This window comes from Chroicocephalus ridibundus, chromosome Z (genome assembly GCF_963924245.1).
Source record: "Chroicocephalus ridibundus chromosome Z, bChrRid1.1, whole genome shotgun sequence".
Classification (NCBI taxonomy): Eukaryota; Metazoa; Chordata; class Aves; order Charadriiformes; family Laridae; genus Chroicocephalus; species Chroicocephalus ridibundus.
Genome location: NC_086316.1, coordinates 73255910 through 73271584, shown reverse-complemented (window position 1 = coordinate 73271584; position 15675 = coordinate 73255910). Strand labels below are relative to the sequence as shown.

Here is a 15675-nt window from a genome sequence, read left to right as displayed (position 1 = left end):
GGCAAAGGGATGTTTAAATACATGTGATGTGCAGTGAAGTCTGGGCCATGAAATAAACAGTGAAGTGCTGGCCCGGCCAACGCTGCTGCGGGGACACGTGGCTGAATTCGGGGAAGTTTTAGGCAGGCACAAGCTGACCATGAAGCCACCCCTTCTGGCAGCAAGGGACCTGGGGATGCTGGCAAGGTATTTCTGCAGGGCAGGAGTTCAGCCCCTTCTAGGCTTCCCAGCAACAGTGTTCACTGACTCAACGGCCTGTATTTATACAGCAATACTGCAGTGCTGCAGCCCAGGGAAAAACGGCAGCAGGTTTTTAGTCAATATGCTTTTGGCTTTAGCTGGGTATCTCTTTGGTTGTGGGCTTCTGAAGCTATCCTTCAGAAGCAGCTAAAATGCAACATAAAGGACATTTGCCATCTCTGTGAAGCATTATTTTAAGGTCAAACTGTTCCTTATTACTGTGATCATGAAGCCTCCCACATTAGTAGTCCTGTGTGTAACAGGTCATTGGCAAAACAAATCTAATGTACAGACACGCAAGAAAACAACTGATGATGCCGGGAAACGCAATTGCTAATTTTTAGCAACTGCCTCATCCCTCTGCTCACTCGGCAGCTCCGCGTTTCAGTAAGGCTGGCGATTCCTTGGCTTTTAAGCGCCACCTGTTGAAACATGAAGCCACATGTCAGAGTCCAGCACTGGGACACTTGCTGGTGTCATCAAATCACACAGCTCTGAAAACGCTGCTCAGACGGGAACTGGGGAAAAAAAATCAAACCCGCAACAAACTAGGCTGTGTTTCGCTTCTTTATAGTCTCTGGTGCCGAAGAAGTTGGGGGCAAATGAAAGCAAAAGTCAGAGTTTCCAGGATTTCTTCATCATCAAAATGAAGTAGGCATCGTTGTCCACAGAAGCACTGACTCCAGAGTAGTAGTTCAAAAATTCATCTTTTGTAACCTAAGAATGAGAAAAACAGTGTTTACAATGTGTGATGGCTATACTGCGGCCCAAAGCAAGGTGTTTATGTAACATGAACCCTCCTTTGCATCTCCCAGGTAAGTCTGATTTGTAGATCAGACTGTCCATCATCTGACATTAGGATGTGTTGCTGCAGCAAGCTCTCTCACATCATTTGGTCCAATGACGCTGAGGTCAAGGGACTGAGTGTTTTGAGTTAGGAGACACAGCTGTCTCTATGTCCTGGAAAAATGAATATAAGAAAAGTTATTCAGGTTATTGGTAGATATTGATGGAAATTAAACAATTAAATTAAATTAAATTATTCCAACACGGGCACCATCACCAAATGAATGCAAAAAGCCCCAAAAGTTAGTCAAGCAATAAAAAACGAGAAACAATGTAGAAATATATTGGTGGAAATGTCTAAAGGAATAAATCTATGTCACAAATTCAGAAATTTTTCTAAAGTAATCTGCTACCTTTTTTTTTCCAGAAAATGTATATAAGCTAAAAAAAACAAAAAAACAAAAAAACAAACCAATAAATTTTGAATGCTGAAAGTAAAAAAAAAAAAAAAAAAAATCATTTTTTTCCATGAAAAAAGAAGAGATTTATCTCTGGAAAATAAACATTGCTCACATTTTACCACAATCTCTGCTTTTCCACAGAAAATCAGGCTTGAATTAACTTTCACAAAACATTGCTCTTCCTTTTATTCTCATTTTTCTTGCTTGCCAAGGCTTTCAATAAAGTCTGGACCCCATCCCCACTCTCCAGCTGCAGCTCCCGTTGGGATCAGTGGCAACGCTGCGAGCCAGCAGGAGTGTGGGTCCAGGTTTCGGCAGAGATGGGTCTGCCATACCTGGGGTTGGGTACAAACCAGCTTTTGCATCTGACAGTGCTCCTGCCTCCTGTAGCCTCTGCTGGGGAGCCAAAACCAATGCTTGCTTTGAAATCACGGAGAAAACCAGTATGGCCAGGGGCTGCTTCAAGTACCGAGGCTTCTCTCAGCCACCTGAGGACTTGGCGTTAAGTCCAGCCCACTAGGAAACTTGCTTTCTGCTCACCCCTTCCTCCTGAGCTGGCTACGAGAGAGGGTTTCTAGAGAAACACTATGATCACAGCGAAAGTCATAGAAAGTGGGCAGCTGCCAAGGGTGGCAGGTTGCTGTCGGCGTTATCTGTTTCACCAGGGGAAGCGGAGCATGCAGCTGGTGATGATGATGATGTGGAGGACAGGAGCTGGGAGAGCAAAAAAAATCACTGGTCTCGCTCCTTCTGCCAGCCAGTGACAGCGGAGGCCACGAGCCCAGCTCTGGGATGGCAAAGCTCTGCTCTGCCCACGCGGCTGCAGAGGTTTGAGGCAGTACCAGGTAAAAGCTGTTACACAAAGGCAAAAGTCGGCTCTTACCCAGCAATGTGCGCAGGTGGTTTCGTCTGCAAAAACCTCAGCTGCCTCCATCTGCCTCTGCCAAGACAGCTTTGTGCCAGGAGACCAACAAAATGAAGCCGATCACTGAATACACCTTCTGGTCTAACTACAAGAATATATGCCAGTGAGTGGGGCTTGCATCAAAACTCAGTTGCTTGAACCAGGAATTTATGCTGCAGGAGAAAGCATGAGCGAAACAACAATTCTGGACCGTACCAAGCCAGAAATTTACCCTCCAGGACAAAAACATGAAGCGACACAAAGGGCAAAATGAAAAGGCAGTTTAGGGTGCTGCAGGAGTGCCACCTTTCCCTGGGGAAGACACCGGAGGGAGAGGCTGTCCCCTGCCTTCCCACCCCCGTGCCTTCTGCTCTCCCAGTTGGGGGTGTCACAGAGATGCTCTGATGGCCTGGGTAGAGGTGGGGAGGGCGGGCAGAGTTTTGGGGGAGGTGTAAGGGAGCCTTTTCCCTCTGTGAGGGACCACAGGGCTCCACCAGCCTTTTTGGAGCAAGGCAGGGTGCTGCCCGGCGGAGAGGGCAGAGCTCAGCCCTGACAAGGGTGGGCTGGAGCTCAAGGTGCAGGGGAAACCTTCGCCTCTGGTGTTGGCCCACAGCCCTGCAGACTCAGATGTTCCTATGGTTTGTGCCATCCTGTTTAGCGTCTGTTGCACAATCAGAAAGAAGAAATAGTGCTTCGAACACGAAGCACCAACCAAGATCTGACGATCTTGATGCCAGCGCCAGATATGATCGCGTGCATTGCCACCTATCTCCCGGTATCTGCCATGTGCGCTCTGCAACCACAGGCTGGCAGGACAGCCTGCAGCACCATCTATCTCCAGCATCTGCTGGGCCTGTAACCAGCACTCGGCAGCCTGCAGCTGAACACGGGCACTTGAGCTTCATGTTTGGCTCTCCCAGATGGCAGCCCAGCAGCCCCCGCCGACGGGGAAGCTGAAGCGGCAAAGGGCAACCCTGGGCACCCACTGTTAGCCCTGACATTCCTTCGTGTCTGGTTCAAATCCCTTTGACTTGCCTTTAACCTCTGCAAAGGGCTCCCGCTCAGTCTCAGGAGTGTGCCCAGTGTGTCATTATGGCCGTGTGTCTCCTAGGAGACATTTTCCTACCTACCAGTCAATGCAATGCCTGCGTTTGTTCCATGAATTTGCACACATGTTAATCAAGTTAATAAAAAAAACCCCACAGATTCCAATTTCTGTTCTACAGCATCTGATTACAAGTGAAAAATCACGTGTTACTCTTTCCCAGACCATCTCTTTTTCCTGAAAGCGGTGTACCTTTTCTGCAGCTGCCAGTTTTCACTCAGATTGCTCCAGGAGCAGCTCTGCTCCCACGGAAGTGAAAGGAAACTTTGCCACTGACTTCGAAGGAATCTGAAACCTGCCCTGGGAAACGCGCTCCACACCTATTTTGACCGTTGTGGAAAATGTCCTCCCGATGCTGAGAAACACACCCAGCGAGTGAGGAGGTCCGCACGCAGGCAGACACGAGGAGCTGGGAGCTGCTCCAGGGGTGCCAGCGGGGCCTCGGCTGCGGCTCTCGCCCGCAGGGTGGGCTCTTCTGGCTCGTGTCCTTCGGGTTCCCCCCACGCAACCCCGTCAGTCAAGCTCAGTGCAGAAACCTCACCCTGGATCTCTGAGCTTTGCCCAGAGGCCGGTGTCGAAGCTTCTGCCAGTAGCAATGCTCCCTTCGGAAAAGGTACGTTGCATTTGGGATTAAGTAAAATTGGAAAGGGTGAGCACTGAAAAGGCAAACTGGTTGCAGTTATTCAGATTAAAACTTCCACTGCACTTGATTAAATGTCAGCAGAACAGATCACTGTGGGGTCTGAAGACATGAGATAGCGTGTCAGAAGGAAATTGTTTTTTCATTTTGTGACTGCCACAGTCCATTCACAAAACTTTCTTTTTATTTGAAACACAGAAGACAGATAACATGACACCCTGTTGTGGAGCCAATTAATAAATGAGAAAGAAATACACTATATGCAAGCTGCCAAGACAAGTATAGCCTCTATTTGATAATAAGTTTGTTCTTCTTGTAAGGTATGTTGGCACTTCTGTAGCATCGCAGTAAGTAAAGGCTCCTCTTACGACGGCTGGCAGTCACAGAGATTCTTTCCACCAGTTTCCAGTGTCAGCCAGCATGTAAATTTCTGGAGGCTTACAGAACAAAGAAAATAATTGAGTTCGCACAGCCCTCACTAAGGAATTGCAAGCACCTGTTGCTTGTACTGAGATCATGGCTGGACAATACGGAAGGGGAGTTTGCGCAGGACCAGAGCAGCAAGCACTCAGGACTTCGGTGTTTGAACTGTTAGCAGCCCAGGCTAAGAGCAAGCTGAGACTTCATCGGTCGAGCTCTTTTGAAAGCCCAGTCTATAAGCCCGCACTGTTTTAGCCGGCTGCCAGCCTGAACTGGAGCAAATGCTGCCATACACAAGCCATTTACGCTGCTACAGCAGCAGCATCTCAGTCTGGGAGAGCAGCAAAATGATGCGGGAGAAGCAGAAAGAAGACAACAAAAAGAAAAGGAACCAAGGCAGGGATAATTAGACAGCACACACACACAACCAATTCTTTTTTCTTTTTTTCCTTTTTTTTTTTTCAGTTCCCTTTGTACACCATTTCCCCACTCTCCGTACGGGGAAAGAACGGAAGATCTCAGAACAAAGACAGCCTCATTGGTGTGCCCAGGAGGGCAGGTTCCCATCCTTTTTTCAGCATCAGAAACAGAAAATGACAAGACAAGAAAGTTACAAGTTCTTGAGTTTCCAGAAAGTTCCCTTAAGTCATAGCTTGGTCATAAACCAGTACAAATAAAAAGCATTAGTAAGCAACTTTCGGTGTAGCTGTGTACAGACAACAGCTACCAGACAAATAAATGTTCCAGGAACAGTAAGAAGAAAATACTGTAACACATGTATGCCCTTTAAAGAAAAATATTACTGAGATGATCTCACAGTACAAAGAGAAAGAAATCAAAAAGGGAAAAAAGCTACAAGCAGGCCCACAGAGGTTTGAAAGAAGTCACGCACAGGAAAGATGCCTGTATGCTGAGTTGTAAGCCGGGGAGAAAACAGGGCTCTAAAGAGCATTTTGCATTTATTCTGATCGGTGCCTTCCCTTCTTGAATTGTTTCTCCCTCCAGCCTCTCAGCATTGGGAACTCATGTGCTCCCAGCACAGAGCTGAGCAGCTGCTCCATCCCACAAGTGAGACCCAAGAAGCCAAGGAGCTGCAGTGCTACAGGTGAGAGGGCTGTGAGATCCTCCTGGGACAGGCTTCCTCATGTTTGTAACAGTCTGCCCCAGACCACCACCCTTCCAGAGCATTTCAGTTTCCTCCTCTTGCATCCTCTGTCGAACAGAGCTGTATCTAACGCTGGAGGAGGGGATACGTTCAGGAGCCACAGGGACCTACTGCAGATGTCTGAGAAAAAAGGAGCAGCTCGTCTCAGAAAAGAAGAGACGTGTCAGGGATGCAGGGAGAAAAGGGACAGATCTGCTGAGTGGCTGGGTGCCAGATATGCTCTCTCATTATGCTCCGATCCCCTGAGGCTGAGCCTACCGAAGCATCCGGGAATCAATTCTGCAGATTGACTGTAACTGGCACAGTTACTGGAAGCTCTTATTATGGAAAGCGAGAGTTTTGTTGTGCATACACTTAATCATGGGAACCTACAAAAGGGGGAAGTAAACTCTTGCTCCTTTAATGATATGATCAGAGTTTCCACGCATTCTTCATCATGATGATAAAATAGACATCTGTGTCTATTGAAGCGCTGACTCCTGCATAGTAGTTCATGAATTCTTCTGTTGTGACCTGAGACAGAAGGATTTAAAATAGCAAAATGAATCTTTATTTTTTTAATGCCATGGTAAGTCAAAATCACAGATTGAGAAAAACTGTAGGTGAAACTTAACACCTGCTATTTCACCTTGTTGCTAGCGAAAAGGAATCCAACAGGAAGAATGAAGACACTGAAAATTTGCACAAGTTCATTTCTTTGCTAGAAATAAGAGCTCTTGTTGTCCAGGAACACTTGGATGGAAATGAAACTTGCAGAGTTAAAAAAACCTTACCAGGAACTGAAGTTAAAATCAGTGCTTCTCAAGACGACAAATGTTTTAATGCATTTTTTTCCAGAGATGCTATAACCTGGTTCTTTGTATTATCATTAATAAAAGTGGATGGGGTTTCTAGTGCAGCCTAGAGACAGCTACAAGCTTTATATCCATCCACTAGAGAGAAAATATCATTGCTCTAAACAGGTCTCATTTAAAGAAGTAAACATTCTTTCAACTACCTAACAGTTTTTAATATCTTTCATGGGTGTTTTGAGGTTGACTTGGTTTTAAAATGACCATTAAAAAAACAGTAATCAGATGAGCAGATACAAGCAGTACATGTCTCTTGGGAAGCCTTAACTCGAGTCGTACATGTCATTCTTTGAATAAACGTGACGCAGAAAAATATTTGCTCCTACTGCATTGTGCATTTGCGAGCTAAGTACAATGAGACGAGGGGAAGTGAACCCTGTAGCCTGTCCTACCATCAGGAACTGATTACAAGTTTTGTTGACCCTGCCTATTTCAGAGCCACTCGGCATGACCACAGCGAAGAGGACCTTTCTGATGACCTTGAGGCATTTCTGCTAAAAACACTTTAGGTCTTCAGCTCATATCGGTGTCATTAGTGACCTCTGATTCAGGCACAGGAAAATCACAGTCAGTTCTCAGAAGAAACTGCAATTGGGTGGGCTAATGCTAGGATTGCTGAACAAGAGCTAGGTGCTCAGAATAACTTTTCTATAAGCTCAAACACTGCAGCGTTTGTGGGGTACAAGGCCCTGAGCTTGCCAGGGATCATTCTGGGGACTTGATTTATTTGTTCATGTATGACCTCAGCACAAAAAGCAGGAACATTTTGCTTGAGTTTGCTAGACATCACCACTGGTGCAGAGAAGGAAGGGGACAACTCACACAACTGGTACCTCTGAGGATGACACAACAGAAAAAGGGATGAAATGCAGATCTACCAAGCACAAAGTCATGCCCAAGGGAAATAAAAATTATTATCTCCCTACAAACTGAGAGCCTTCCTGTTGGAAACAAAACAAGTGGAGGATTTGTATTAGCCACCCATTAGACAAGTAGGAGTCAGGAGTGTAGAGCTGCCATGAAAACCCGGATGCAACCTCAGAAGTGCCAAGTTCCACAAAGCGCTGATGAAGCCTTACATGATTTGTTGTTATTAGCAGCTTGGACTGAGAATATCACCATGTGAACAGTGGAGATCCACAATTGCTCTCAGTTGGTCAGACATGTGTAAGTTCAGACCAAAGAAGTTTGCAGACATGTAGCAAGGGGAAGCAAAGCATGCTTGACTCAGAGATGGTTACAAAGCAGATGCATAAGAAGTCCATCACAGAGGGTGTCCACTTGCACCAGAGAGAGGAGACGGAGGGCAGGAAGGGGGTCCTTAAGGCACACAGCTGGTGGCAGCTCCCCTGAACCCCTCCCTCCCTCCAGCTTTCTGTGGATAAATCTGTCTCTATTATGGAGTGACTTCCAAATCAAGTGTCTCAGTAATTACACATACTGGAGAGCACTAACTGCAAAGTATTTCACATATTAGGAAACCTGCTTTTGAACTGGATACTGGTATTTGTTCTCCAAAGAAGTGAAAAATCCTCCAATTTAAGTGGCCCCAGAAAATCAGCAGTCGTGTGGGTTAGTCTGAAGATAAACTCGGAGTAACCTACGAAAGCAGAGCACTAAGGCTACAAGCCTGTAAATGCAACCTCACGTCTACCGTTGCACATCCTGCAGAGCCCCATTGCCTCCCAGTGCGTAAGGAAGCTGGGCTCACAGTTGTAGGCAGAGAGTTATGCATCTCTTTTACTGTCCCCCATAAATGTGCCACAAATGCATGTTTGGTACTGCGATCACTCTCGCATTTAAGAATTTAAGTCAAATGCTAAGTCACACGGGGATTTCAAGGCTTGACATCAGGTGTTTCACTTACCTTCCCGTCTTTGTCATAGGGCGAATCAAAATTATCCAGAAAGGCCCTAAAAACTTGATCTTCTGTCCAGTCTCCATTTTGGTATTTGGGGTGGTGCTTTGCATTATACACCCCCCGTAAGTCTTCAATTGTTATGACACCATCTCCAGTCTTATCTAACTTCCTAAATGCCTGCATGATAATTTCTTTTCTTGCCTTCGACATTGGAGGCTGTAAAGAAATATTAACGGAATCATTGTATTTCTGCCAACTACTTGCCCAGTTCTAAATCTAAGTAACTGCTATTGTTAATAGTAAACCTATTTGAAGGCATATCACATCACCGAAAAAGCTGGGTGATCAAGGCTATTAGGTATCAATACGATAGTAAATGGACATTAAGAAAGAAAACGCTACCTAGAACACTTTTTTATTCTACTAATTTTAAATAATTCTAACAAGAAATTACTAATTACTGTAAGCACTAGCTATTGTCTTTCTTAAAAGAGGCTCCAAACAAAATCAGTAACACCGTGGTTCATTAGGGAAAGCCACCACTGGATTAGTTTATATTATAAGGAGGAGTGTCATAAAATGATGGACAAAGACATGAGTTTAATGGACTGAATCATGTAGGTAGCTGGATTGCAATATAGGAATTTAGGTACCTAAATCAAGGCAGCAATTCATATAACAAAAACCCCAAACTCAAACCCATTTATTTGCTTCTATTCTATTCTATTCTATTCTATTCTATTCTATTCTATTCTATTCTATTCTATTCTATTCTATTCTATTCTATTCTATTCTATTCTATTCTATTCTATTCTATTCTATTCTATTCTATTCTATTCTATTCTAAATTGCAAGGAGCCTTATGCCTTGCCAATAAATTGCAGAGACAAGTTGGCTTCTGACCTTTCTTATCCACAGAGGTGATAGGTTTAGGGTGATTTTCCCCTTTAGAATGTTTAGATGGAAATAGATTATTTTAACTTCTCAGGAGTTACTGACCCTTTTTTTGCTAATTTTGCTATTTACTAAGGTGAAAAACAGTGCTGTGTTTCATGTTCAGCTAATGATGAATCAAGGCTTTTTCTACATTTAATGCAGTAATGACATAAATTCCCAGACTTACTCTCAGTGTAACAAGAAATTCATCAAAATCAATTGTTCCGCTGCCATCTTTATCAAAAATCCGGAATATCTCTTGTGCTTCTTCCTTGTCTATCATCATAGCATAATCATTTAATCCTTTCACAAACTCCTTGAAATCAAGGGTCCTGCTGTTGTCGTCATCCATAATCCGAAATACCCTGTGAAAAATATGCAATTTGAGGAGAATGCACAGGAAACCCTCGAGAATGCTGCAGTGGTTTAGCACAGTGCTGGAGCACAGGTTCACCTTACTGAGATAACAATTCCCACTTGCAGTCTTCTGCGAAAAAAAGCAAAAGAAGGAGGGGGAAAAAAACCAACCGAACAAAAAAAACCTCAAACCAAACCCACACTTATTGACAGCAGTGATGACTTGCTTAAACTGTGTGGCTGAATATTACACAGCTGAAGTTAAATGAGGTGAAGGGTACCTTAACTGAAGGGTTCTTCCTATTCATTATACATCCAGCCATCTCAAAATCGGGTATGTAGATGAAGTTCCAGCTGGTCACCTAGGATCCCTCTGTGGTTTACAAGGACCAGGAGGGGTTTCAATCTGTGGTCCAGCTCCCCTTTCCTGGGGATGGGGTGACCCACACTCTCAGGGTGGTGACTGCAGAAAGAGTCTAGACGCCACCCATAGACTAGACAGATAGATCATGACACACAAGGGAATCACACCCCAAAGGAACGAAAGCACAAAATCCCTAGGATTGAGATACTTAATTATAGAAAATACCAAGAGGAGAGATATGTTTTATGTTCTCCCTCTCTCCCTGGCAGGAGTCGTTCAGGGCCCCAAGGAAGCACCTTCCTCTGAGGGATTCATGGTCTTCAGTCCTTCACCAGGAGAGCAGGTAAGTCCTGTCTCCCAAAACACAGGAGCCTCAAGCCCAGGCTCTGTGGGTTGTGGCATTTGCATTGGAACTAGGAAACTCAAGTTCTACTCCCTGCTTAGCTTGTGAGCTTCCTGCAGCTAAAACTATCAGGCTGAATGATGGATTTGGCTTAGACTCACCTGCCAAGTCCTTTGATGCCTGCAGATCCCCTTGCTAAACACTGCAGGCGAAGTCTTTCCACGGGGTCAGTGGTTTTGGACAGGTTTCTTTTGGCTTGGATTGCCATCTCTCGGTCATGCCTTGCTGTGCCCGGCATCTGGAAGACCAAAGCACTCATACGGCATGGATTCACATCCACAAGGCAGAGTGCTGAAACCTGCCTTAGTATACTAAGCATCCCAAATCCCCCGCCTTGCTAGGTGCTGGCAACTCTCTCATGAGGACTCATTTTGACTCTCTGTTTCCTTTTCCTTATATCCTTCTATCAGAAGGGGACATTGCCCATATGGGCCACCTGAAAGGAGAGCTCAGCCATCCGTCAGCCTCTGCACGCCCAGCAGCCCTGCCGAGCCTCCTCAGCCTGTCCATGTTTGCAGTGAGCATTCCCCACAGGTAGAGCTGTGAGAGTAAAGATTGTCCTGAGTGAGGACCTTTTCCTTATGTTTGCTTTTCTTCCACTGTAGTCCCAATTATCCAGAGCAGGGAGATGCCATCGCACATCTAAGCAACGGTGATCGACACAAGAGCTGACCTCATGTATGGATGACAACTTGTGCTATTTTAACAGAACCAGAGAACAAATTAATTTAGCATTTAGCATCCCAGGATTTCAGGACCCTGCCAACAGGCACACAAGCCTTCCAGCTTCCCTCAGAGGAAGACAGTGAAATTAAAAGTAGGAAAACCAGCCCATGGACTTGCAGCACTGCAATAGCACCACCAAGAGCAGCACACATGGGCTGGCAGAGGGTCACTCCCTCTCACAGAGAATATTTATGCCTGGTGCTAAGAGCAGCAGGGCTGCCCATGGCCATATTGATGTTTTAGGGGCACACCAAATCCTGGCCCTTGGGCACCCGCTCAGGGACGGGACTGCTGCTCCCTATCCTGGCTGCTGGGTCTGCAGATCACAAAGGCCCCCAAAATATCTTCCAGCCTTTAAAGCACGACAGGACCAGGCCACAGTGCATATGGAAGGGCTGGGCTGAGTTACAGCAGAGCCCTGACTCGGAGGGGACTTGGTGAGGGTGCTGAGGGATGGGGAGATGAAGAAGATGGGCAGCTCTGTGAGGAGGCATCATCAATGCATGTTGCAGTTCCAATGCTGTTACCATTGCACATGCAGCTGTGTGAATTGAAACAGTCAGAGAAAACTTCTGGAAAATGTGGAATTAAATTGTTTCATCTTAGCTGCTCTGCTCCAGCCTACAGAACGTTGGCTATGGCAGGCGGTAACATCACCTGTGCTGACTTTTGCAACCCCTTCAGACAATACCAGCTGGGATTGGAAAAACAGAAAAATAAAATGGTTTTGTCCCCCAAAATTGTTTCAGTACTGGCATATTGCAGAAGTCCAGCATGGTAGAAAAGAGACCATTTCAGCTTTTGCTTCAGCCGGAACAAGCAACGTTCTTTTGGGAACTCATTAACGACTGACCAGAAAGACCTTACAGCTATGTGAGATCAGCAGTCAAAAATGTTTTAGGCAAACAATGACCTGTCCTTAAGGGGAGACGTTTAGCTGGCAAGAATATAAAATACTATGAGGTTACATAAACACAGTGCAAATTATATTTACATTATATAATTATGTGCTATAGCTTATATATATAATGCCTATGTGTTTACATACAGAGTGCATATCGCATGCATAGCACTGTGCAGTATGTCTCTATACTATGTTATGTATTTATATAGGTCTACAAGTACCATGCAAACATAACCTGAGCCCAATGATGACATAACTCACCTCCACTGCACCCTACAAAAATCCACACCAACACACACCACGCAAAGAGGACGGGAGCTCTTTGCCTCAGGCTCATTTCCAGTATACCGCAACGGGCACCAAATAATTGCTTCAGCGAGATTCATGAATTGAGGCTGGAGAGGGATCATCTGATACGACATCTATTATGATCTCCGGTGCCTCAATAAAAGCCACTGAAAATGGCCAGTCCTCAGTTATCTCTGCAGTAAGTACACAGTTCGCTTCTGCACCTCAAACCATTTCCAGCCAAGAACTCACCATCTCTAGCTAAGTTGTTCCTGTATTCAATCTTTTTCTTTTTAAAATATGTTCTTTGTTCCTAGAGTGATCTTCCCCCATCTTTAGATGCTGTTTTACTTTCTTTTACCAGATGAAAGACTGTAGGCCCCCTTTAAATGCTCTTTGGCTACGTAATTAGGCAGATCTTAGGACTCTCACTAAAGAATGAGTTTCCAGATGTTAGATAATTCTGCTGTTGTTCCTGAACTTTTCTGATTTTTTCCAGTATTCCTTCTGAGGTGGGACAGAGCTCTCCAAGAATCTCATCAATACCACAGGCAAAGATAATGTCATTTTTTCACCGTGCATCATGGTTGAAAACACTAACAGTAAATATTTCTGATTCTCCTTGCAAATCTACATTCTCTAAAGTGTTCAACAACAAAATTACCATCACCATGGTGTTACATAAAACTGAGCAATTATAGTCTGTTCATAAAGAGATTGCACTTAAATGACATATTCCACTAAAACATGACCTGGCTTCCTGTGTCACACAGCAGTGCACATTTGAGAATCCTTTCTATACATTCAATAAATACAGAAAACCAATTAAATATAAGCCCTAGTACACATAAGTCTGGTCCATAATAACATTTCTACCACCTCTATATTTCTGTTGGCTGCTAGGTTAAGCTAGAGATAAACCCTTCCCAGGCTATTGAAAGACTGTACTGTACTGTGATAAAAAAACAGATCCTGAATCACAGCAATGATGGAGGATTCGCAGGGATTCATCTACTGTCTTCTCTCTCCTTTCATTTTGCTTTTGCCTCTTTTTGGGTAACGTGAAGTAACTAGACATACAGTCAGGATTTGCTGAATATAACAGTTCTCTGCTATATTCATAACAAAGTTGCTATGTATTAATAATCATTAGTAAAACAAGGAGAGATCCTAACTATAATTTTGCATGTTTTTAATTCTTCTGTCTCTTCCAAGATCATCAGATGTCTCCCACAGTGAAATGGAAAAGGGTCTGGTTAATTTAATTCTGGACACTAGAGGGTTTTGTTTTGCATAAGAGCCTGGGCTATGAGCAATTCCACCACCCCACGTTCTCAGCATTGTTTGTTTCTATGGGCAATGTTGTGTTGTGCAGGCTGAACAGAAATGATTGCATTTCTTCTTAACAAACACGAAACCTGAAATTTTGGGTTGGGTTTTTCCAGGAAAAACCTTAGGCTGTTCAGCAAAACGATCCCTTTATATCCCTTTAAGCCTGAAGCTTAAACCTGGAAAGAGCCAGATTTAATCTAAGATACGTTACTGCTCAGCACCATTCGTTTGGACACTATCCTTCAGCTGAGCCCAAAAGCCCCCCTTGAAAACGCTGAAAAACACCCCGATGTGGCTGATAGAAACCCACACTAGCCTCTGGATTACCGCAGGCTGCTGAAAACCCCTGTCCCGGCCAAACGCACAAGTCATCCACCACCCTTGAGAGGAAGATCTGAGAGCCTGGGAACTGATTAAGTGGCCTAAACCAATTGCACACCGTTGGGTTTTTTTCCTAATAACTCCATTAAATTATTAAAAGCACAAAAACTGAGTCAGTATTTGGCAACCATCTAAATGCCTCCCTAAAAATCTGGCTTCCCAACCACACTGACCCCTCCGTAGCCACCCGCAGCCTCCCCTCTGCCTACATATGCCTGCATATACATATATTTTGCAAAATATATATGTAATGCTATATGTATATTAAGAAAACCCTACTCTTGGCTGAGCTGCAGGCTCAACTGGTCGGAGAAGCTCACTGCGAGCTAGCAAACAAGAGAGAAAATGCTTTACCTGCAATGCTATCCTGCGCCTGGGGTTTCCACCCAGGACCTGGGAGGTGTCAGGGGGCTGGGACGGCGTCGTGCCCCCCCTGCCTCCCCGCTCCCGGCCTCTGGTCAGGCTCGGGCGGCAAGCGGAGGGGATGCAGGGCCGTGGGCTCACTGCAGAGCTTCCTGGTCCATCTCGTTTTACTTGTTTACACACCCGGCTGCCTCGTCCCCCCCCTTTTTTGGGAGGCCTGCAGTTTACCAGCCCGTCTCCACGGTGACACTGGTGGCTGCGGCTGGCCCAACCTGCGATTACGCTGCTTCCCCCAAGCGATCGCCGCCGGGTGACAAGAGTCCTTTTATTTAACCTCTTTCTAAACCAACGCCTGCTCCTCCTCCCTGCCCAGGCGGGCTGCCCCGGGGAGGTGGGGGACACCGAGATGCCCGGGGATGCCTGCAGGAGGGAGCAGCAGCATCACATCCTCGTTGGGCATGGCTACCTTTTGATAGCACGTTTCTCTGCTCCCTAGTTGGTAGGGTGGAAAAAGCTTCCTGGTTCAATCTTTTCCTCAAAACACAATAGGAGAAAATAAGTAACAGCCTGTCGGTTGTGTTTCACAAAAAACGAGATGCTGGTGTATGTTTTTTCCCCGCTGATTAACTGCAGTTTTGAAGACCTGCTGGTGGTGAGGACCTCCGGGGAGACACTGAGATTGTGTTTATTTGCAGCAAGAAGAAAACTGAAAGGGTTAAACACCCATATGATGAAGAAAAATTGCTGTCTGTCTAGACACTGCTATTAAAAACTCTGCCTGTGGAAGGTTGCAAACATTACCAGTGACACACTGTAACACTTGGAGAAGGAATCAGTGTATTGATAGATTCCTTAGGGGTAAAAAATAGCCTGTGCTACGCTCCCTGGCCCTCTCGGGCGGCTGAACACGCAGGATCAGGGCTGATGGCAATGGCACCTCGTACAAGTCAGTGTGAGAGCGCATGGGAAGTTTAGAGGGAGACCAGTTCTGCCCATGGATAAAACGCCGAGCAAGAACGAATAAGTGCATCATTTCCTGACAAGAGCAGAAACTTATTTTAGGCAATTACTAGAGTAATAACATTTGCATCCTGGCGGGCTGCTTATCTTTCATCGACAGGTACTTCCTGGTACTAAACTGTAGCTTGTGCAAGAGTTTGTATACGCTTTATGTCTCCCACCTGGCAA

The 15675-nt window shown here is 45.2% G+C and overlaps 1 protein-coding gene across 5 annotated transcripts; it reads right to left on the bottom strand.

Annotated features, from left to right (window-relative positions):
• Window positions 1–543: 543 nt before the first annotated feature.
• CAPSL (calcyphosine like) lies at window positions 544–14791 on the bottom strand. 5 transcript variants are annotated; one of them, XR_010069079.1, is made up of 6 exons: window positions 14479–14791; window positions 10595–10731; window positions 9557–9734; window positions 8440–8649; window positions 790–957; window positions 544–662 (listed from the first exon to the last, which is right to left on the bottom strand). XR_010069079.1 is itself a non-coding variant. In XM_063320267.1 (5 exons), the coding sequence occupies exons 2-5, from the start codon at window positions 10729–10731 to the stop codon at window positions 856–858; spliced, it is 627 nt and encodes a 208-aa protein (XP_063176337.1). In that variant the 5' UTR covers window positions 14479–14791; the 3' UTR covers window positions 676–855. The 5 variants fall into 5 exon arrangements, 4 of the variants coding, with proteins under 4 accessions (XP_063176337.1, XP_063176338.1, XP_063176336.1 ...); XM_063320267.1 differs by lacking the exon at window positions 544–662 and having other exon boundaries at window positions 676–957; XM_063320268.1 differs by lacking the exons at window positions 544–662; window positions 790–957 and adding an exon at window positions 1537–4573.
• Window positions 14792–15675: the final 884 nt, after the last annotated feature.

Bases quoted from the DNA above. Each gene is read 5' to 3' on its own strand.
- CAPSL (XM_063320266.1), bottom strand. From the start codon at position 10,752: ATGAGTGCTTTGGTCTTCCAGATGCCGGGCACAGCAAGGCATGACCGA. The intron at 9,735-10,594 runs GTGAGTCTAAGC...TATTTTTCACAG, and splicing joins GGCATCAAAGGACTTGGCAG to GGTATTTCGGATTATGGATG. The intron at 8,650-9,556 runs GTAAGTCTGGGA...ATTTCTTTACAG, and splicing joins AATTTCTTGTTACACTGAGA to CCTCCAATGTCGAAGGCAAG.